Source organism: Rissa tridactyla, chromosome 6 (genome assembly GCF_028500815.1).
Source record: "Rissa tridactyla isolate bRisTri1 chromosome 6, bRisTri1.patW.cur.20221130, whole genome shotgun sequence".
Taxonomy (NCBI): domain Eukaryota; kingdom Metazoa; phylum Chordata; class Aves; order Charadriiformes; family Laridae; genus Rissa; species Rissa tridactyla.
The window spans coordinates 27144047-27167812 of record NC_071471.1 but is presented as its reverse complement, the minus strand read 5'-3'; the positions used below and the strand labels follow the sequence as shown (position 1 = coordinate 27167812).

General features: G+C 51.3%; 2 protein-coding genes across 6 annotated transcripts in view; both read right to left on the bottom strand.

The window, feature by feature from the left end:
• Window positions 1–17363, bottom strand: part of XXYLT1 (xyloside xylosyltransferase 1) — a 35380-nt gene extending 18017 nt beyond the window's left edge. For both annotated transcript variants that reach the window (XM_054206526.1, XM_054206527.1), the window contains exons 1-2: window positions 16906–17363; window positions 10801–10948 (exon numbers count right to left, since the gene is read on the bottom strand). In XM_054206526.1, the coding sequence (XP_054062501.1) occupies window positions 10801–10948; window positions 16906–17328 (571 nt within the window). In that variant the 5' untranslated portion in view covers window positions 17329–17363. The remainder of the gene's footprint in view (window positions 1–10800; window positions 10949–16905) is intronic.
• A 3946-nt stretch (window positions 17364–21309) lies between these two features.
• The window catches only part of ACAP2 (ArfGAP with coiled-coil, ankyrin repeat and PH domains 2), a 66705-nt gene continuing 64248 nt past the window's right edge, over window positions 21310–23766 (bottom strand). For all 4 annotated transcript variants that reach the window (XM_054204805.1, XM_054204803.1, XM_054204804.1 and 1 more), the window contains one exon: window positions 21310–22204. In XM_054204805.1, coding sequence (XP_054060780.1) covers window positions 22101–22204 — 104 coding nt within the window. In that variant the 3' untranslated portion in view covers window positions 21310–22100. The remainder of the gene's footprint in view (window positions 22205–23766) is intronic.

Genomic DNA, 23766 nt, shown 5'->3' with positions numbered 1-23766 from the left:
TGCCCCAGCATCAGCACCCTGCACGGGTCCCACACTGTGCTGGGGAGCCCCCCAGGAAAAACTCACTAACAAATTAGACCCAGAGAGCGCAAAGTACTTTTCCTTTTCCTATTTTTTTTTTTAAAGCAAGCATGAACTGCAACACTGAGACAAAAATGAGCACGGGTGACATTAAGTGCCACTTTGCCAGATGCAGCTTGCACGGATAGATTAATGGCCAAGACGATTTCTCTGCCTGGGACTGGCAAGGGGCCAGGCAGTAATATTTATGATGTATCATGCTCTTTCGCCCTTTTACCAAGCGCTTTGTCCTGGCTGCCAGGACAAAGGGGTGGAGGAATTGCGTGCTCTCTTAGGCACAAACTGCTTGCAGGGGCCCAGATGGAAATATGAGAAAAGGCTGAGAGTATTTTGCTCAGCAAGTGAGTTTTCCAACTTTGCCATACTGTATATTACCCTCTGCTTCATTCAACTCCAGCTCTTCCAGCCACGTGTGTAAAGGGGAGTTACGCCACTCAAAGTGGAGATGATCTCCATTAGCAGTGACAGCTTTACAGCACAGGCTGGCCCCATTTAACGCTCGTAATGTTTTACTGCAGCCTCATACCAGCAGCTGCAGCAGGCATGCTCTCCAGGCTCGGCTCAAACCCTCCCTCCAGCCACATACAGAGGAGAAAGACCAGCTGAAGGGATGCGTGATCCCACTCAGGATCTGCAGTGCTGGAAACCAGGAGAGAAAGCCAGCATCAGTGCTCAAGCTGCCTTGCACCAGGGCTCAGCTGCTGAAGAAAGGGAGAATCAAGGTTATCCCAGAGCAGGACTCTAGAGGGATGCTGGTGCACACCCCCTCTCATGCGAATGCTCCCTCCTTCCCCCAAGAGCCTCCATCCAGCAAGGGGGCACAGGTGGGCAGAGGTCACTTCTCTGCGCCCTGCTGCCCAGCATCCTCTGCCGGGACCAGCAGAGCCACCCCAGCACATGGGCAGGGACCCTGAGTGCATGCCAAGGGGCCTAGCGGGTTCTCTGGATGCTCTGAGCAGTGCCCAGGAGCCCCCCTGGCAGGAGGCAGCTTCTGCAGAAGTCTGATGGCTCTTCCCAGGAGGCACCAACCCCATGGCAGAGCGGGGACAGAGCAGGACGGGAGCAGGCGGCCATGCAGTGAGCTGGACCACCCCACTGACACTCGTGGTGCAAGCCTTGGGAACAAATCACTTTTCTCAGAAGAGTCAGGTGGGAGCATGAGCAGCAGCAAAGGGGCACTGGGAGGAGAAGCACTGCTTTGGCCGACCCAGCTCTGGGGATGATGTGCAGCAAGCAACCCTGCCCATTGGTAGGCTGCAGGTCAAGAAGGGCTGGAAGGGTAATAGCCACTGCCCATAGGCTAGGATTATTTTCCCCTAGTTGAGAGGATGGCCTGCCAGAGATTTAAACAGTGGATGTAAAACTACAAGAAAGGGGATAGATGGAGGGTCAGGATGACAGGAGATGCGAACGCCGGGGACTGCACAGAGCCTGTGGGAAGCTGCCAAGCACATGAGCCTGCGGGCATGACTCCCTTGGCTGCTCTGGGAATGCCAGCTGACAGCTGGAAACTGGAAGGGAGCAAAGGAGATGTCCTTCTTGGCTACTTGCCTTTTCCTGCCCTGGCACCCTTGCCACCAGTGACTTGCTACCTCTCCGGTGCTGCAGGCAGCCAGGGCAGAGGCAGGTAGCAGCAGAGTGTACTCCCCATGCACGCCAATGCCGACACCCTCCATGTGCACTCAGGGCACCCACAGGTCACCTAGTGATGGCCAAAACTAGTCTCTGGAGTATGACATGTGATTTGAGAGGCTCCTACATGAGCTACAAACCTCCTGAATACCAGGCACCCCTGGGCACAGGTGTGGAGCGCCCAAGGTGGTTCACCAACCGTGTATTGGGCTCTAATATTTAGACAAGGCAGGAAAGCAAGACCCTGCAGCCCCCAGCCTGGCCTCTGCAGGCAGCACAGTCTACTCTGCAAGCAAACTCATTTATGCTCATTCCAACAACTTTCTCTGTACGGGGGTTGCTACCCTGGCAAAGCTGAGCCCAGAGCGCAGGCGCCGGGCTGGGGTGTAAGCGCTGGCCTTGGCTCCAAACCCTCTTCTTCCATACAAACCATGCCAGATCTGGGGCAGAGGGATGCCACCACCGGCAGCTGCCGTCACTCTATAGACAGGGGAAAGGAGTGAAAATAATAACACCTTGTATCCAGGAACAAATAGCGAAACGGAGAGCTGTCATCACAACGCAAAGGGCAGAAGCTGTCTAACAAATAGCTTAGTCTTAATTGCTATTAATTGAGCTGTGGTTTAAACAGCTTTAGAGTAGAAGCAGCAAGAACTGAAACTTCCTGGAGGTGGTGCAGCTCTCCAGCCCATCGACAGGCTCGTGTTGGCCCAAGCTCAGCTCCCTCCTCAGAGTATAAAATCCTGCCTGCATCTGGTCTGGCAACAGAGCCGCTGCAGGGAGTGGTGGGATGTCAGGAGGGGACAGGCCTGCCAGGCCCTGCCAGGCTGCACTGTACCCAAACCTCAAACACGCTCCTGAGGCAGACGCCTGTCACCCATGCTGGTAGTGATCTGGCTCTGCTTCTGCCACCCACTGCACCAGGGTGTCTGTCTCAGCAAACCTGCTTTTAAGGACCTAAGCGCCCTGGTGGACCACTCCAACAAGGAGAGACTTCTCCAACATGTATCGGATGGGAGCATCCCGATCTCCCTGCCCCTCCTCTGTATCCCAGCAGCAATTTCTAGGGCCAGAGGCTGGCGCCTTGTGCCCATGCAGAGCAGAAGAGGTGAGCTCAAGGAGGACACCACTGCAACTGCCGATCGTGCCTTGCATTCTGTGCAACCCAGGCATGCCGCTCCGCCTTTCCCCATGGAGCCAGCAGCAGCGAGTCCTGCAACACAAGGATGCAGAAGCCCTCTCCATCCTTATGGAGACCGTGCAGGGGGTGCAATGGCCTCGCAAGGCCAGGGCGACGGGCAGGGACAGACAGCTGCCAGACGCTGAGCAGCTCAGAGACCCTCTGCAGGGACAGCAGTGGCTGCAGCCAGCACGGGTGACACCAGCCAGCAAAGGGACGGGAGTGTCCCCTGCTGGCTGCAGCTCTGGGTGTTGCGGAGCTGTGGCTGGGGGTCTTAGGAAGGGCCAGGGAGTGGCTATGCATTTTGCACTTGATTTGAACCATCAGAAGGAAGAGGGCCGGGTGGCCAGGCTCTCCAAGTTGGGTTCAGTGGGGCTGGAGGACTTAGGTCTGCTAGTCTGCAAATGCTGGGCACACCTGGACAGCTTCCCTTCCACTTTTCTTCATTGCTTTGAGTTTGGCTCTAACTACTGATGATTTTTTTTTAGCTGTCCCCATCACGACAGGGGGACATCCCAAGGAAACCAGGAGCTGTGAAGGACCAGCAGTGACTTTTGGATAACTGCCCTGGGCAATAAACCTCCTGGAGCAGGGCGGCATCAGACCCTGCTCCAGCGGGCAGAGTGCCTGCCAGCAGCAACGCGTGGCTCTGCAAAGCCACTTGCGCTGGCTGCAAAACCAGGATCCTCCGCCCTCGCCGGCTCAGAGGGACCCACGGCCAAAGAAAACACCACTCCCATGTCCAGCACTGAGGCCAGGCGTGGGCACAGGGCAGGCGACAGGCTCTGGAGTGTCCCCAGACAACCCAGAGGGTGCTGCCCAGCCAAAGCAGCCGGCTGCCCCCAAAAGGCTGAGCTGCAGCAGGCCCAGCATGGATATGCATGGTTTATTTACACAAACACACAGGGTTCTCCATCCTGCCCTTCCTTAGAGGCTCCCTGTGTTTGTCTTGCCCCCAGCCCCGCGCTGCCAGCTGCCCCTGGCTGCTCTCCCTCTTGCTGTCAGCGGGGCCATGAGCAGCTTCCCCTCCGGCTGTGCACTCCCCCTGCCAGGCCTTATTTTCTCCACAGATAAAGTTTCCCCCTCCACTTACAGGATTAATCACCACTGCCCGCACAGATGACCCCAACAACACCGCAGAGCCTTGCCCAGAAGGCGGCAGCCGAGGCAGGGGCACGCAGGCACCACATGCCCTGCAGAGCTCACTGCCAGCACACCAGTGACTGCAGGGAGCTGCAGTCCCCCTCCCCAGGACCTGGTGCTGCTCCAGAGCCCACCCTTCCCACAGAAGACAATCCTACAAAGCCCTGCACCGGCGGGGCTTGCCAAGGTGCAGACAGCTTACCTTCCAGCTGCCACTTAAACACAGGTCCTGCCTCTGCCGTGCAGCCAAGGGTACCCTCTGCACCCTGGGGCAGCCTAGCAGCCCCCCTCCCCATCAAGCAGCCTCCCCTCCCTCCAAACAGGGTGCCAGGGGAGGGCAGGAGGCAAGGGGGGATGTGCCCAAGCACTCTGGCCTCTAACCACACTGTGACACATGTTTCTGTAGCACCAATTAGGCACCCAACAGAGCAGAGTAGCGGCTTCTGCACAGCAATTCCAGCCTATCAGCTAATTAAAAAATTAGGCTGCCTGCCAGAGACAGATGACAAATCATTGCTACCACCCACGCAGGGCAGGCACCTGGGTGAGCCCAGGGGTCTGGTGCCGCAGTGATGGCCCCGGGTGCTGACAGCAGCATCGCTCTGCTCGCCTTGCTCCACACCCTGCAGCCACTTCCAGAGGGATGGGGAAGACTCAGCAGGAGATGGATGCAGTTTGTTCCAGGAAATTAATTTTTCCTGTGCATCCAAGTGTCTCCTCGTAATCCATCAAGGTTTGAAGGACTAATATTTAGCGGTGCTCAACACCTTGGCTCTTATCCGGACTCCAAGGCAGAGATCGCTGAGCACACGACAGCTTTCAGGATGGAGCCGTAAGTGCTGCTTGCTATGTATTTTATATACAGTGCTGCTGGGGGAGGAGTGTGAAGATACTTTTTGGACCTAGAGGAAGAGCAGCAGGAAACCTTATAATCAGACAAAATAAGGTTTAGTTCCAGGTTGCCATAAATTACAAAGCAGTGCGGATGGAGAGCTGTGAAGCAATGAGCGGGTGAGACGGAAAGGGAAACCAAAAAAAGAGATACAGGAAAATACATGCATTAAGGTAGATGAGTTCACGTCCCGATTAACTGCACATGGTGGGGGAAGGAGCTGCGGGGCTGCAGGCAAATTTTGTCCTTATTTCTTCTTGCTAAGCTCTAACGAGCTACAGCAGAGCAGGGAGCAAGGCTGTGGGGGAGAGCAGCCCCAGCATCAGCGCTGGGTGACCCCCAGCAGCTTCCACCCTTTGGGGATGGAGGAGTGGGGCTGGCTGGGGAGGGAGGAGGGCAGCACCCACTGCAGCACTGGGTGCCAAGACCCGGCCACTCTGTGGGGAGGGGGAAAAACAGCCACACATGCCTGCCCCGGCCTGACAGATCTAGGACATCCAAAAATAATCGATGGTGGCACTGCAGCAAGGGGCGGCCAGCGGAAACAATGAGAAGCGACACCACCCCCAGGGCTGCGGGTCACGCTGGCCCCCAATGGCGGCAGTGCCGTGGGGAAGTGGCCTCTGCCGTGCCAAAGCTCCTGGGCTCTGCCGGGCACCTGCTGAGCAGCATCCGCATCCCCCTCATGGCAGCAGCCCTTTCCGGGCTCCTCCACAGCAGGGCGGGGGCCAACGGGCTCTCCTGCCAGGAGGGGCACGTCCTGCAGGCAGCTGGCCAGGGCTAGCATCTCATTTCAGCAGGTGAGGACCACCCTACAAGGCCACAGCCTCCAGCATTTACCTGGGGTGGGCTTATTTAGAGGTCTGCTGTTGCCTGCTCCCAAAAAGCACCATGAAAACAACTCCTATGGCACAACAGGATTGCCCCAGCAGGGAACAATGGCTGGCACCGCTCTCCCTATTGCTCACAAATCCATCACTCCAGACTCCTCTCTTCTCCTCGCAGAATCTGACATGAGTGAGCGCAGCCCAGAGACAGGCTGGGGAAGGAATCTGGCTGTTTTTCACGTGTCTGCAGCGTGAAGCAGGGAGGGAGGTTATGAGAGAACATCAGAAACTATTAACGCTCCCTCCACCCCTGTAAAGATGGAAACATTTTTGCCAGAAAACAAACCCTTCAGCTACTGCAGTATCCCGGGGGAAATGTGGCTTGGGAGCATGCGGCTCTGGGGCCAACTCCCACAACTCCACCGCAGACCCCAATTTTCTGTGCCTCTTCACAACATCTCCACTTCAATAACGCATGATCGGGCCTGGAGCATCTGGGACACGGGTGTTTTCCTCCCAGCACCCTCCGAGCCCGCTGCACCCCGGCGTACCCCAGTGTGGTGGGGCTCAGTGACAACGGCAACGTTCAGCCAGCCAGGAAAGGATGAGGAGTGACACACCACTCTCAAAATGCTCATTTATTACAATGTAAGTCGCTGAATTTTGTGGGTAGCTGCACCAGGAATTGCTCCGTAGCTGACAGAAGGAAGACGAGGAGGTGGTGCTCCCCCATCTCCCTCTGCTGGGCTCCACCTTACAGACCTCTGATGCACATTTATTTTTTCACGGTGTGACACAGGATTAATGCACCATAACTCACTGCACACAGGTGCTGTCAAGGGGAAACATTGCGTGCAGTCACCTGGCACAAACAGAGCCCGACCCGAGCAACCCCACATTACGGATTTGAACACTGCAGCCGCAGTGGCAAACCCTCACGCACGCATGCCTGCCTACAAATTCCTGTTTTCCCAAATGCAATAGATCATGATTTTCAGGATGCTGTCTGCTTGCTCTTACAGAAGCGCGCTAGCAGAAGACAGCTACTTGTCAAGGCGCTGTTCCAGCAAAAAGACAACTTTTCTCATACCTGCGCTTCACCCGTTCCCCCGTTTCCCAGGCTCTCCACCTCCCCAGCCAGCAGCAGGAGCGCTCCGGGTGCCCTGAGAAGGCAGCGCAGCTCAGCGCTCGCTCCGACACGTCTCCTCCCTGGCCTTTGCCCTCCCTCCATCTCCGCTCGGTGGGAAAGGCGTAAGCTGATGCTCACAGAGTTCGCTGTCTCCAGGCCGGGACTCCCAGGGCAGGCTAAGGCTGATATCAGTTTCCTGGGAGACCACGCTGGAGCCAGCAGCTGGAGCCTGCTGCAAGCAGCACCAAACCGCAAGGGGCTTGGTCATTAACAGGCAGCTTGGACAAACATCATTATAATCTGGTCTACGCTTAATAATCACTACAGCCGTTGATAATGAGCTGGAAAAATGGCTCCATTCAGAGTCTGAGGCCAGGGAAACCACTGGACCTCCCGTTTGATCCCAGTGTGTCACAGATGTCAAGTCCAGACACCCGCTACGAAGCCGATGGCACGGCTCCTTGCCGGCAGCTGCTTCCCCGGACACAGTGCTGCTCACTCACCTGCAACAGCCAGCCGTGCTTCCCACGACCACACACAGTTGAACGACTCTCCCTCAGCCCACCAGCTGCTGAGGACACCCAGTTGCTAAACTAATTCCCCCTGAAAACTACCTGACTTGAGCCGAGGATGGGGGCCAAGAATTCCCTGGGGAGCCCACAGCTTCCCCAGGCTGCCCCTCTGGCACCCCCACTCTTCCTCCCCTCGTCCGCGGCACCAGGAGTCCGTTTTGTGATCTTGTCTGCCAGGCAGACCTGCCCAGTCACTACTCCTTCATGAGTCCATTAGGAGGGTGATAAAAAGCTTGCCAGGTCCTCTTTAAGTTACACAACTAAAATGACAAGTGATTAGAGGGATGGAAGCCAGTTGGGAAGTGAGAGGCCACCTCTGGATGGGCATACTGAAAAGGAAAGTAAAAAGGTACAAGTCCTTGTCGTCCTTCCTCCTCCTCGCGCTGCTCTGCAAGTCCCAAGACGATTTCATGCTGGCATCGTCCTCATCCTGGCAGCTCCTCCCAAGCCTGAACTCTGCTTGTCCTCTCTCTGTGTAACTTTCCCATCACTTCTCCCTCGCAAAACCATTGCGATGCATCAAGCCCTCCTCCAGCTCCTCAGGCCTGGCCACACTGCATTAAAATAGGATTTATGAGCCTCAAGCACAGACAAGAGTTATGCAGTCTGCACTTCTGCACGCTGCATACCAAGTCCCCAGCTGGTTTAAATCAGATTAACTCCACTGATGTAAGACATTTAAGGCAAGAGTGTTCCATGATTTACACCAGCTAAGAAGCTGTTATATTATAGTTTGGCAGCTGCAGGTTTTAGATCTGAAGTTTTTTGGGCAAGTATCCCAAGCAGCAGTGAAAGACAGAGTGGCTGATTGGCAAAACCCATTTATTCTCAGTGCAATATGCACGCAGTCAGCACATGTTCCACAAAAGTATTTAAAAAAACCCCAACAAACCAACCCTTGGTGTTCAGTTTTGAGTGCCATCAGTCTGTGAAGTCAGTGCAGCGTCACAACCCTAAGGCTCCAAACAAATCACTAAGTCATGACACTACAGAAACGCCTCCCTTCAAAAAGCGATAAATTTGGGAAACTAAAGCCAGGCAACTTCAATGCAAAGGTTGCTAGCTATTGAAAAAAAACCTACAGACCAGCTAACACAAGTGCTAACAAATACACAAGAGAGCTTAATATTCAGATCTGGGCCTTCATTTCTGCTGAAGGATGCTTAATCTTCCAAGCAAATCTGGCTTCCACAATAAAAGGGCGCAAACACTATGGAGCCAGATGTGCCTGCAAAGGTGCACAAAAAGATGCAGTCTTTGGGACAGGTGAAATGGCACAGAAATGCAACAGGAAAAACGCTAACGCTGCCTGAAAGGGAGGGCTTAGTCCTTTCACCTTAGCAAAGTAGCTTCTTCATGCTGGTAGAGGCTGGTTTGTCAGAGCCAGGAGAGCGGCAGAAGCCTGGTGCCATTCCCTCGCCACCTGCAAGCCTGGAAGTGGATAGCAGAGCTGCAGCCTTCCCTGATGCCTCCTGCCTGGTGCCAGCTGCACATCGGGAAACAGGGAAGGGGCCGGGGAGCCCCGCAAGCCCTATAAATCACCAGGCACCCAGCACAGTAAACATGACCTCCCTTGCAAGGGAAATATAAATCAGCTTTACTAGCAGCTTCTGAAACAAAAACTAAGCTCGTGAAACTGTAAAAATGCCTCTTTAAACATCCTGTGCCCCGAACAGACCATTGAAAGCCTCGTCAGGCTGAGGGAGAGCAAACAAGCTTTCCAAGAGATGAGACAACTCACAGGTTGACGAACTGAGAAAAGGCATTTCAGACTGAGCAGCTTCTTGCTGGCAGGCAGCACGACATGGATATCTTTAGCACACAGTAAAGACAGGGTAGGGAATCGGGAGGAGTGAATTAGCCAGCATTAATACTGTCGTTTGTATTCAGCGTACTTCAAAGCACTTGCAATGCAGACATCACCAGACAGAAAAAAAAAACCTACCCAAGTCTAATGGAGACCAAGTACAGCACATTCACTGGAGACCACAGAGCAGGGGTTGGATGGGACCCTCGGGCTCCCTTGCCCCACAGCCCCTGGGGAGGATGAAGCAGGCTACCTCCCTGCCTGCTCTTCCCTAATGCTTGCTTGCACAAATTAGCCATGGCCCAAATGCTTAATGAGCTAACATGGGATGGTTGTGGCCCCCAGACAGGGGCATGTCCAGAGGAAGCCTCACGAACCAGTGCAGAGGCAGGAGCTACTCGGCAGAGCCAAAATGGGACAGGGCTCAGCAGGGGCACTGGGGAGTCTCATGCGCTCACATCCCAGCAAGAGCAAGACTGTGCCTGAGATCGATTGCAGAAAATCTGCAGGGAATATTATGGCTGGGCAGAGGCTCCAGATGCTGAGGAAGCTGCTGGTGCCGGTGGTGCTACCGATGGGAACAGCTATTTCAGCAACACACACATGTGGGAACGGGCCACCACCGTGTGCCATCCACAAGCAGCTTCAAGAGGCTGGTCACCTCCCCCAGGGGCTCCCTGGCACCACTGTCACCCACACCCTGCCCTGGCACAAGGAGGTCACATGGCCAGCGGCTGGCCCAGGAGAGGATGCTTCCCTCACCAATGTGCCAGGCCAGCGGGGCAGCCAGCAGGGAGAGCCAAGGGCCAGCACCAGGAAGGGACAGGCAGGGCTGGGGGAGCTCCAGGGAAGGGGTTTGGAGCCCAGGGATGCAACACCCTCCTTGTGCGACCAGTCCAAGGCTAGAGAGCACACCAGTCCCAGGAGAAGCACCCACATGCAGCTGGGAAAAGAAAACACAGCATCAACTGAGTCAAGCCCCTTCTGCCAGCTGCCTTGTTTTCCTGCAGATTTATTGTTGTTCCCACACTCAATAACAGCAGAGCGAAGGCACAATAAGGAAACTTAAGCGATCGGTGGCCGCTAATCAGCAAAGCTTTCCAAGAGCTCACCGAAGCCAAGTGGAAAGGCTCGACAACCGCTCTCTGCTGACGCTTGCTAGCACACAGCCACACCACAAGCATGCGGCACCTCTTTCTGCTGACGCCCACGGGGAAGGGGGCCGTAAGCACACACAGGGCAAGCACGCTTGCTCCCGTCTCTCCTCTCCTACCATCTCAGGGCACGGCGGCAGGGCCAGCTGCCATGCAACATGAATAACCTCCCACCACTCACGCCAGTGGAGACCTGGATGTGGGCAGTCTTGGACCGAAGGGTCCATCACTCTGCAGGAAGGAGCAGAACCCCAGGAGCCCACCCCAGAAGTTTATTAACTTTCTTTGCATTTCCAATAGCACTGGGTAACATCTCTGTGCAGACGAAAAAGAGAGGCTGTGCTCCTAGAGGCAGCTGCTGCGGCAGCTCAGTGGAGGCTTACCTTTGGGCATGATGCGATGCATTGCAACCGACAAGAAGAAGATTGCGTCGCTGTAGTAGGTCCCCGATCCGGCGCTGAAGTGTTTCTGCATCGCTTCAACGATTGGAAACAGCTTTTCTGTCAGCTCATTCACATCATGGACTATTACCTAGGAGAGACACCAGAAACACCACTCAGCGGCCACCTCTGGGGACTGGCCCAGCGCTGACAGCCTTTGCTCAGCCTGCCCCGGCACAGGGCCGGGAGGGGTTGTTAAAGCACGAACACTGCCGGTGGCACCTCAGCTGCACAAAGGGGCCCAATTGCCCTGGCCCCTGCACTACCACCACAGGGTGAAAGCCAGCTAAGGCATCAGGGAAAGGAGGGAAGGATTTTTACAACCATTTCATAAAAGTGAGACGGACTCAGAGAGACTCAAATCCACTCATACAATCACGGCTGTTCAATACTGGGGGGTTTGTTTTTTGGTTTTTTTTTCAGGTCTGTTCCCACTGCCTAATGCAACCACATCTCTGGTCTCCCATATGGAGTCCATCAGAAGAGGTGATGGTTCGCTCTGGGCTCTGGCATCCTGCCGTTTTGAGGCAAGCCAGACCACGTCACTTACCCTGAGGACCAAGACTTGCTCCCTGCTGCAAAGGCAGGCTGCCACAGCGCCAGGGACGCAGCCCGGATTTCCTGAACCTCAGCCCTGCATGCAGGCGAGCTCTGCAGCACGTCCCGCCGGGGCTGGAGGGAGAAAGGGAGGACGGGCCACAGCACACTGACAAAAATCCAAATATTAAGAGTTAAAGCACAGCCAAGCATCTTCTCTAGAGGGATCTCAGCCCGCTTGTGCTGGACTTTTGCTCGTGCTCAGACAGGAATGCTCTGAAATCCTCAGCCCTACAGCAACACCATCCCTGGGACGCCTGCGCAGGTCCTTGCTATGGGCCAGAAACAGAAGCAACTGCAAATGTACCTCGTCAGTTACTGAAACTTCACAAGCTTACAATTAATTTTGGTCAAAGTCTGACAAACAGGAACTTTCATGCAGCCTCATGCTCGTTACACACACAGAAGGATGCAGATCACTGAATCATGCAAGATAACAGGAGGGATTTTCAGGGTAATTAAGAGAGACAAGGGACACGACCCCAGTGTGGATAAGGGGGAGTGCAGGAACTCGAGTGTGGAGACTCGAGGTCACGCCGCCTTCTTCAGGCCAGGGAAAGCAGGAAGAGCACAGCAGGAACTGAAGGCCAGCGAGGACACAACTTTGCAGCAGTATGTGAATTTTGGAAAGGGGAGACTATACCCCTTGTTTGAGGGATACAGAGACACTTCCATAAGCCTTCAGCAGGAACTCAATCCCACAAACTCCACAGGTCCCTTCCAAAATAAATTATTCAATGGTTCTATGTTCACTCCTTTTTCCTACGAAAACTTCATCTGCTTAAGAGCAAGAAGCCCTGCACCACACACCTAAACATAGAAGATACAGCATTTGCTTTTTTAAAATCTAAACCAAGTCAAGTGTTTCAGAGGGAAAGGCGGCTTTGGAGCCTGAGCTGGTGCAATGGCTGCCTTCTCTATGGGATGCCCCCTCTAAGGGGCTGCTTTGATGCCCAGCGAGGCTGGCACAGAGACAGCGAGTGGTCCAAGGCTTCTTCCTCCTGCACTTTCTTGCAGAAAACGTTACTCAGATCAAAGTGCTCTTGTGTCAGAGCACAGCTTGCTGGAGGCGGGGAGCCACTCGTGGGACTCTCAGTATGTCAAACAAGGTAAGGTGATAGGTTCATCCTGACCCCAGGCACAACAGCCAAACCCACGATGGGGTACTGCTGGAGGACAGTCACAGCAGAGTCCCCCTCCTGGGGAGGGCATCCCAAACACCCACCCTCAGCCACTGGCCCTCGCTGTCAGCCGGGAGCTGTATGAGAGCCCTCGCGCAGGCTCCACAGCCAGCATGTCCCTCGGCAGGGCGGCCACGCTGCTGCCGTCCTGGCTGCTGGGCTCGGGGCCAAGCCCCTGCAGGAGGACGGCAGGAAAAACACAGAACAACACGTACCAGGAAAGTGCATTGGGAGAGGTCATCAGCAGCCACACCTGGCTTTGGATAGCACAGCGTATTCCCCAAGACACTGCAGGGGAGGAAACTCCGTAACCGGTACCTTTTAGGGCAGCATCTCGCCCCGGGCCCTGCCAAGCTGCAGGAGCAGCTTCACCATCACAGTTGTCACCAGCAGCGCTGCAGGAACAGGCGGGAGATCGGCACAGCGGCGGGGAGCACATCGGCAGCACCAAGTGCTGCTGCCAGCAGTGATCCCAGGTGACCACACACAGCAAAACACCACCACTCTGCAGGTGCAAAGTGTGTGGAGCTGAGCACTACCAGTACCACCACCACCGAGATGCACGATGCTCTGCTCCCAGCCCAGCTCGGTAGGGGCAGCGCTGGGGTCTGGTCAGACTGGAAAAGCAGGGAGGAGAAATACAGCACCTGTAACCACCCTCCTGCACACAGCAAAGGCAGCCTGAGGTCTGCACAGCACATAAGAAACAGCTGAGCAGGGGGGAAAAAAAGTCAAACCAATTCCAGCCACCTCTGAAATGAGCCAAGCACCAGTGGACAAAAATCATGGGAAAAATACTCCTGAAACTCCAGACACAGCATCATCTGCCTTCCCTCCCCTGCCAAAGAAAATAGGAAAATTTGTGTCTTTTGCCCACCCTTTGGTTAGGCACTTCTGCAAAGCAAACTCCTCAGCAGCTCAATCTTCCTTCCGCAGCCACAGGCCGGCCAGCCCTTCCAGGACTGCGAGGGCTTCTCCTCTCCACACTGCTGACTTTAGCACAGCTTGCTGATCTGCTGCTAATTTTATACTTCGTTATTTATTTGTGTAGCAGCTTTCAGTAAATCCCTGTAGCTAAATCTGACCACATTTGCTGAGGACGTTAAGAAAAGTAAGTTCTAGGGGTTTCCTGTGCAAGCACAGTTTTATAAACACACATCCCGCACTGAGAAAAGACCCTTCCAATTGATTCACTAGGAAAAAACAACCCACGTTTCATTTCTCCTTAACTTTCCCTCCTCCTCATTCCGAGTATCTTTGCAGCTCTCTTGTATGCGCGGGGTGACGGCAGCTCAGTTACCTTCACCCCAGCATGTCCTCCCACAGCACCGGACCCCCATTTGGCAGCATCCTCCACGGGGCTGATCTAAACAAGCAACCAGGAAGAGCAACGAGCAGGGCGCGCAGTTAATTTTATTCTCGGAGGGGAACGGAATAAATAAGCGATATGAATCAGCACCGAGAGTCAGAGCGCGCAGCCCAGAGTTGCAGGAAACGGGGCGAGTCAGGGCTTTTTGTAAGCAGAATATTGGCTGCTGAGACATGCCCAGGCTCGTTCCCGGGCACTTCCCGCTTGCCAGGAAGCAGGAGAGGCTGCAGACAGAGATCACCCCGCAACCCACAGGACAGGACACGCTCTCACCAACTGCGGGCATAAAGCCCTGGTGAAAGCCCAGCAGAACCTCCACAAGCCAGGGCTTGGAGGACAAGCAGGAAGGCCAGGTCCTGGCTGGGTGCCGGCGCGCGGCAAGTCCTTCCTCTGACACGGATGCTTCCCGGCCAATTTCCTCCGTCCTCCCTGATCCCCACACCAGAAAAGCCACGCAGCACATCGCGGAGCACCAGCTCCATCTGCCGCTCGCCATCAGCATGCTGCACTCCCAGCTCCACATCTGGGACACATCTGTACAGGCACGGTGATGCCACGTCAGGACTGCCCCGTGAGTGGGACAGCCCAGCTCTGCCCTGCCCTGCACAGCCAGAAGAGCTGCTGCGCCCAAGCTGCTCCCATGCACCCCACCGTGGTGCATCCCAAAGCCCCTCTGCTCCCACCCTCCGCGTCCTGCCCTGGCACACTGCAGCCGGCTGCTTCACCCTTCAGATTTCAGAAGTTCATGACTTTGCTTAGGGAGAGACAAGAGCTGGCCCATCACCTTCCACTGGGGATGGGATCCAGATCTGATTCCTGGGCTTCACTAACAGAGGACCCAACTGATCCCAGCTCTGCTGGGAGGGGAGGGCAAGAACAGCTCCAAAACCAGAGCCCGAATCACACCCTCATGAAGAAAATGCAAAGTTCAGGGTTTTTAATCAATCCTGCAGCTCAAGCTGCCCTCTGAGCACTTTATCAAGCCTCATCTTTGGGCCTGCTCTAGGAAAAGAGCGTAAGAACCAGGAGGGTGTTCTGGGGACACCAAGAGAACCAGGAAAGGAGGGGTCTCAGGATGGAGCCAGGTCACTGCTGGAACTACCTGAGCATCAGGATCAACCACCTTCAACATCTTAGCAGCACCAAAGATCCGAGTTAGGGTGATGTTTCCTGCTGATAAAGAGGAGCAATGGGGTAGGCTACAGCAAGAATAAAGAGATGCTGTCACCTGCTGGCCTAGCAGAAACTGGCACAGTATTAGCGGCAAGACCCTATGCTTGAGAAGCAGCCTACGGCCTCTGCTCTGTACTAGGAACTCTACCTGAGAACAGGTAAGTGGATAGGTGAGAAGCATAGTGCCAAGCACGGGCTAGCTAACGAAACCAGGATACGTCAGGCGCTGCCAGGAGAGAGGGAAGAAGCCAACCCACCGAGGAGATCCCAGTGAGATCTCACCTGAGCCTTCCAGACCACGCTATTCGCTTACACCCAAGAGATCAGTTCTGGTGCAAGATCTCCTCACCGAGCTGTGAGCCAGACTTTACTGTGAGTCCACAAGCACCTACAAAGGCCCATGCCACAACACACATCGCTGCGTGTCCCCACCTCCCGCACCACTCCACTTGTGAGCCCGTGTCCCCTGGGAGCAGCAACGCTGGCAAGGCGGCCCGCAGAGGAATTCGGGTTCTGAGAAGAGCAGATGGCAGCAAGGCAGCCACACGCAAAGAAGGGTGTCTGTCTGCAAGGGATCTGCGTGCCATGGTGGCTTGGGGGTCCTCCCACTCCAGGGGGACACAATGCAACAAACCTGAGCTAGGCTGTCGCACTGCACCCTCGTGTGGCACGGGGAACCCTCCTGAAGGTGCACAACCCCTCCAGAGTGCCGAGCACTGCGGCGCAGTGAGGAGGTTGCCCACCACGACACGTGACCTGACTGAGCACCAGCACTAGCAGAGTGCTGTTTAAGAAAAAGGAGAGGTACGAACGACGTTAAGGTTACACCCCAGCAGAGTTCAGCTAATATTAAATACCTGAAAGACGAGAGATGAGAAGTTACAGGAGGAGCAGAGGTCGCTTCCAAGCAATACTCTGCAGCAGCACCTCAGGACAGAAGAGGCAAGTTACCTGGGGTCTCTGAACTTAGCATTCCTCCAGTTTTCAGACACCTGTTTAACGTGAAGAAAAGCCTGCCTTTGCACGGACTGCAGTGACCACGTTTTTGGGAGGCAGAACCGTTTCTCTGGCAGGTAGCTGGATGAACATTCGCACATGGAAGCACTCCGACTTTTGCAGGCTCTCCAATCCCTTTCTCAAGAGCCACCAGCAGCAGGGTGACAGCCTTTTCTGATCCCAGTCCCGCAGGACCCCTTGGGAAGCCATCTACGCACAAGCAGATGTGGTCCTTGTGCTGGGACGCTGAACCACGGCCATCAACAGGGTCTCTGGAAGAGGAGCTGCACTGCCCAGAGCAGCTGCTCCTCTCCAGCAGAAGTGGTTTCCCGGAGGTGTTCCCAGGCCGTGCAGCTGAGACCATCACACCAGGACACCTCCGGACACCTCCCCACAGGCCAGGGGGTCTGGGCTCACACAGAACAAGCCCTGATTCAAAGGATTCATGAAACCGGGGAGAGATGCAGCCTTCTCCTGCAGAGATGGGAAGGAAACACCCTCCTGTCAGGAGCTGGACGTGCGCCGTCAGTGGAGAAAGTTTCTTTCCCCTAGGCTGCCGCCCCCTTTGTCTTGGGGGCAGGCTCCCTCCATAAGACCTGGCGAGGCCCCAGATGACGCTCTGTCCGGGGTGCACCCACCAGCCGAAGGATCCCGACGGCCGAGGCCGGGATCCCGGTACGGCGGCGCTGGGCTCCCCACGGGCAGGCCCCGCCGCCCCCCGCCGCCCCGCACCTGGTGCCGGAAGGCGGCTCCGCGCAGCAGGTCCCGCAGCAGGCCCAGGCCGATGTCCCTGCTGGCGCCCTCGGTGACCAGGTGGAGGTGCAGCGCGTCGCCGCCGCCCAGCCGCCCGTGCCGCAGCAGGGAGCGCAGGGCCACCTGCGCCTTGCCGCGCAGCGCCGGGCTCCGCTCGGCCTTGGTGAACATCAGCAGGAGGTGCATGTCGCGGCCCCCCGCCGCCGCCTCCCCGCCGCCGTGCTGGGGGTGGCGGTGCGCCGGGGCGGGCGGCGTGGCGCGGAGGCGGCGTGTGGCGCTGGAGAAGGTCTCGCCGCCGCCGCCCAGGTAGTAGAAGGCGCAGACGGCCAAGGCGGCGGCCAGCGCCAGGGCGCAGGGCTGGGAGCGCGCCCAGCCCCGGCCCGCGCGGCCCAGCGCCGCCATGCCGCAGGCGGGCCGGCCGCCATGTCAAGGGCCGCCCCCTCAGCCCGCCGCCATGTCGGGGGCGGGGCGGCCGCCATGTCGGGGGGCGGCCCCCCCTCCCTCAGCCCGCCCCACAGACAGAGGCGGCTGATAGCATACAAAGGTTTAATCAAGTACAGTATTTACAATCCTTACAGCATGTACAGTCGATTAACTACAAAGGTAATAATGAGTTTCTCTCATTTACAATGGCAAGCTACAGAAAACTACATTCAAGTTTTGGATACGAAGTCTACAGACTTATTAAATGCGAACTAGGGCTAGTTATACATTCTTTACAGTTATATCTTAAGGGGGAAGGGTTCACAGGAGCATTTTACTGCTGGAATGCCTAAAAAACACCAAGTACAGAGGACACGTAGATTAAAAAAAAAAAACAAAAAACAAAAACCAAAAAACAAACAGATCATTATTTCAGACAGAGTAACCTCTCTGCTTGAGGAAATTATAATTTCTCAGTGATTTCTATCAAAACATGGAAAATCGAATCCTAACAGAAAAGTGAGTGGGATTTTTTCCTCCTCTATCATCTCCTTCCATGGGAAGAGAAACAAGAAAATACTGTATGCAGAAAGATAAAGCAAGTGTATGAAAGGCGATATACCAGAGTGGTACAGTCATCCTTTTCCCCAGTACTGCCTTTCTGAAGCTGTCCCCGCTTTAAAAATGTGCTTTTGTGCAAGGGAGCAAGACATTTTGGCTACTAGGGTGCACGAACAAGTGGCATAAACTCTAACTTGTGAAAAAGTGTCCATCTGTGAATGGGCAGAGATGGTAGTTTGCAAAACTGATTCTCAAAATACTTTATGTATCAGATATTCAGAATAAACAGCTCAGTCCTTTTGACAGTGTAAAAATACTACATCCTTGGTACTTACACACTGTTTGTAGTTCTATGAAACAGTCCTTTTATATTCACTGTGTCATTTGAGATTCTCATGATCAAAACGCAGAGTTAACATCCACACTTTAAAACAGATGGCTGCAGAGAAGCACCAGAGTCCTGGAAACATCACAGCCAATCCTAAACTTATTCTACTTCTCACCTTTTTTCTTTAGTGCTACAAAGTTTTTGCTCCATCAAGGAGAATTCTAATAATTTGGACAATGTGTGTGTACTGATGTCATCCTGCAATACAGGAGAAACTTCCTCTTATACAGGGATTTCCTGACAGCAGTTGGAAGGTCTGGTTGCATTTTCTAAAACTATTTCAGCTGAGTATATAAACAGGTAAAATATAAAACCCCAGAGAGAAAAATGCAGTATTATTACAGGATCCTTTAAACACACTACCGTTAGAAGCCAGGAAGGATACAATCCAAAGCTTCTGAAATCAGTGTAAAGGCTGCCACCGATTTCAGGGAGTTCTCGGATGAGGTCCTAATTGGTAAGGAGGCTGAAGTCTACAATGTACTAATGAACAAACGAAACACGCGGTCAGACTGCAATACGTGCAGCTTGTGAAAGCAAAGACAGACTTCCACCATCTACCGCCCCGCCTTCACCCAAATTTACAGGAACAAATTCCAGCACGTCTAATATAATTCAGTGGCATGATTCAGTATGATAATTCAAAAATTTAAGTTTATATGCACTGTACTGACATTAACATAAAAGATTAAACCTTATGAACAATCAAAACAATACAGACCACTAAGGAAACACCACAGACATCATTTTAAACAACATGCAATGTAGGTAAATTCTACCTCTGAAGTCATGATGCATTAGAACATAAGTTGAGCTCCTCAACATTTGTCCTTCCAAGACACCTTTGGAACACATGATCTAACTCTGGCTAGGAAAAATATTATGAAATCTTTAAATGGGCTATCTAGTAAATGACTAAAAATCCACGTGAAAGCTGATTTTAAACTGTGTTAGTAATCTACTGTTTTGTACCTCACCAACTAAGACCTATTATACTTCATACCTATACAGAAACATGAACTGGAACTGAAGCTTTCTGTTATCTGGTTAAGAGTACAAGATGTTAGCCCACAATGGAGCCTTACTGTCTTATTCTAGTTAATTCAAATTCATATTATAATAAAAATCGAATTTTCTTATTATTACTGAGCAGAAGATCAGCACTCGAGTTAGATATGGAAATCCAGATATTCGGAATACTAATCATGCTGTGTATTACCGAGGGATGAATCCTTTGAGTTAGAGGCCCTGGAGCACTGAGCCTGCCAGTGTTTGGTAGGACTAAGCCCTCTATGAATTTCATGCAGCTTAATGGCATATTCATTGTTGCTGATGAGCAACACATCACATACATAACACATGTATTGCACCTGACCTGAAAAAAAGCTCTAACTGAGTGCAGCTGACACGGGACATCCTAGCGTACCTAAAAGGACTGGGAACGAGGCTGCCGGATCAGAAGTGACTTACCTGCTCCATGAACCATTCAAAGCTCCTGAAAAGAGTAATGCAACCTCTCGATCAGGTATGGTATTAGTCCTTTAGCATAAACAGACTGATAGTTCTTTCCAGACAGAAGAGTCGGGAATGCAGCAAACGGATCTGCAGAGCTACCGGAAAGAAACTTATTGTCTACAGGAAGCTGTCCTGCAAGATTTGTCACAGAGATTTTTATGGCTAGGAAGGAAAATCCCAGCCAAGATTCGAAATAAGTCTCTCAGACATTTTTCCAGCAGCATGGACTGAGATAGGGATTATGCCATTAAGGTTTAGGTAGCTTTACATTACAGCCAATCACACTATATAATGCCTGTCAAGTAGGCTGTAAAAGATAACTCTTTAGAAAAACCTATGTCTAAAGTGTACACTATAGATAGCCATATCTTACATTGTCCCATCTGTACACTGGGAATTTTACTTTCTCTAAGATCTACTAAAACATCCACTGCTGTTTAATACTGCAGACTAGGAAGTATATTATCATTTCATAGACAGCTATTTAAAAAACAACTTACTAGGAACTACTGCTTACAGGTGATACTCCTAAGTTTCTTATTATTCAGACTAAACACACTTTTTAAATGGGCAGAATCCACTCTTCCTAGCATAATTAGAGCACTCACAAAGCAAGAACTGTTTTGTAAGATTCTTCTGCTTGGAAAAAAGAATCTATCGGACACTTCTAAAATAGTATTAGGCTTGCAGCAATAATCATCCAGATTTTATGCATTATTATACACGATGCAAAATGATAAATATTTGAAATACCTTAGTCAAATTTAACATGCCAGAAAGTTTAATTTTACCATAGTTTACAGAAATTTTTTAGCTGATTGTGCTTATCTTCGCCAGCTTGCAGAAAAGCCAGTTTATTTCCTAAATTCATTTAAAACAGCAGGTTAGCATAATGCCATGCCTATTAGGCTTGTTAAAAAGTCACATTGATACTATGTTACCATAAATTCTCCTTAAGTTGTCCATAGGTCAGACAAACAGAGGATAAAGAATTGCATCTGCTGCTTTAGGGCTTCAGGTGATTACTATCTAGGTATTAAATAACCTGACACATAAGCACGTATCTACAAGACACCGCTTATACATGCACATCAGCAGAGTGGAGCTCACTATTAAATAAAGCAAACTGTGCTGCTGCCCTCAGAATACAGCTGGAGACTATGGTCACCCGTTACTTTGCAAAAACATGCAGTGAAATTCCGAGGTTTTCTTGTGCACCCCTTAGTTTGGGCAACACGTATACATAACGCATCTCTGCAGATTATATAAAGGATACCGCTTCCTGATATAAAGGATTCATTGCCCTAAACTTAGGGTGGCTGCATTACATATAAGATTTTATATATTCAGCTAGGGGCTAGTAGTGAGAACAGCACAAAAAGGTAACAAACAGCATTCATACGACTGTTCTACAAAAACTCCATTGGCTCAATATTTACTTTCATGTCTCAAATTTCAAGTTTTGATGTCAAAATACTACAAACAAACCCCACATCATGTCCAGAAGGATTAAGTTTATTTTTCATGAAAGGTTCCACATGCTCATTTAGAAGTATACTTGCTGCACAGAAAGTTTAATTTAAGAGAAAAAAAAAAAAAGAAAATAGACTGCTCTTAGAAGTTTGGTCCTCCAGGATATACACCTATTGTGACTGACCCGCAGTCACTAGCATAAAGGCCAGCCTGGTGTTAAAACTTCCACTGTGAAAGAGCTTGCAAAAAGAACAGAAGTTACCATGTCTTGTTATTAACAGCCTACCTCTAACCAGAGTCAGTGTAGGAGAATCTGTTAAGTTACAGGCCCACAAATAGAAGGACAACTCAGTAAGTCATTACCCAATTTCCCTTCCAATCAGTCCCAGAAAATGCAACCCAGACCTTCTTGTCAGAGGCACATTCTTCATGGCAATAGGGAGACAGATGACGGTAGGGGACACTAAACAGCAAAGCTGGTCTGACCATCCTGCCATCCAGAGTCTGCAACGCATACAGCTACGCCCTGCTAACTTTATGTACGAACTGCAGACAAACTTCGTACTTGCTAACAGGTACTATGTTTATACTGAGCTAGCAGGCATTTATTTTTATTTAAACATTTTCTTCAGCTGCTGAGGTATACATACTGTAGAACATAAAACAACTCATACATTTCCCCAGCTACCACAATCTAAAGCTACATTGGAGTGGTCATTTTATCCAAACTATCTAACAAAATGCATATAATTCATTCTGTTGAAGTAAAAAAAGACTTGCACTATAAAGATCAGGTTCTTTTCCTTCTTGACACTTAAGACTTCTGGGAATCTGACTGCTGGAAACGATTTAGCTTCTCTGGATTATTTGATGCCATTTGAGAAAAGTCACGAAAAATGTCCTGATAAATTTCATCTCCTAGGTAGAAAAGAAAAGGGAAACAGTTTTAAACAATTTGTGATAGTTAACATCACCCACTATTGCACAAATGCCCTACTGTGCTACCGATTACTGTTTAACACTTATTCATGTATAAAGATTGCTTATAGATGGAATGATGCTGATGTGAACTCTTTGGGACTGCGTACTTGCATGCATGTTCTGTAGAAGCAAATTAAACAAAGCCAAACTATACCTGAAATAGTACCTCATGGGCAGCCACACAGAGGAAAGGTCAGAGTTAGAAAAGAAAAATGAAAGCATTTTAAAGCAATGTAAAAAGAAAAATGTTTATTAGCTATTGAAGAATAAAATCCTTCTTTTTGCAAGGAGGTGCTAACCAAGATTCTCTCCAGAAAAGCAGAATCAGCATAAAGAAAGATTTACTTGGAAACAGAGGTCAGAAGTCTTACAGCCAGACAAAACGATCCAAGAAAGAAACAATCAGCAAGCAATAGTATAAAAAAAGCAATCCTAAGTAGAGACATCATTGTTCATAAATCCTTTTGGTCTATTTCTGCAGCAAATATAAGTGTTTACACGCATTACTGAACATTCATTACACCTTTTAGTTTTACCTAGAAGAGTGATGATAATTTCCTTAAACATCTTTCATTCGTTTTTTTATCTTTACCCTTTGTGCTTAAACACAACCCGACTACTAGTACATCTGCAAAAATGAGGGACAGCAGTGATTCCCACCAGGCCCGTCTTCCCTCCCCCTCCCCGTCTGCGCAGGAACGCACATTCAGGAATGATTACTTCTTGAGTCCTCGCCAAGGCATTCTTCTGCCACCTTAAAATGGACATTTTCACATTCTTTTATCTGCTGCAGCACTTTGGGCCTTGAGTCCAGGTTTCACTTTATAACATTAACCATACCCTATTGCCTTTAAAGGGAATTAAATACATAAACCATTTGGTCCGGTCAGGAACTGTGCAGCCATTCAAATTTCATTGTCTTCCCAGCACAGATGACCATGCAGGACAACATGCCAGCACTACTGTTCCTTGCTGATGGCTTCATTGATAGCATGACAAAGAAATCGACCCAAAGTCTCTCTCATCGTGTATGTTGAACAGGAAGATTATTTTTCCCCCCCCCCAATATAATTGTGGAAGAAAGGTATTGCTCCACCACTTTTTTTCCAAAGGGCAGTTTAAAAAAGGATTTTTATGTGTTTAAAAGTTGGTACCACAGTGAAAGGTTACACTGCTTTGTTTTTCCATCTTTTAGTGCACATTTCCAATTCAGAACTACTATTTTCTTCCCCCCCCACCCCCGAGATGAGACTGCATTCACTTGAAAACACTTTCAGAAATTATTATTGACCTTCCAGAAATATTTCACATGCATGGCATGTGGGTTTATATAAAGATGTAATGACAACATTCTTCCCAGACTTTAAAAGATAAACGCATTCAATACTGTTCTACTGGGAAAAGTTAGTTTTAGTGAAATTCCCTTTTGGTTTTCAGATTTACTTTCAAGTATGTTCTAGAGGTGAAGCAGGCACAGGACATATTTTATTCTAACAGTT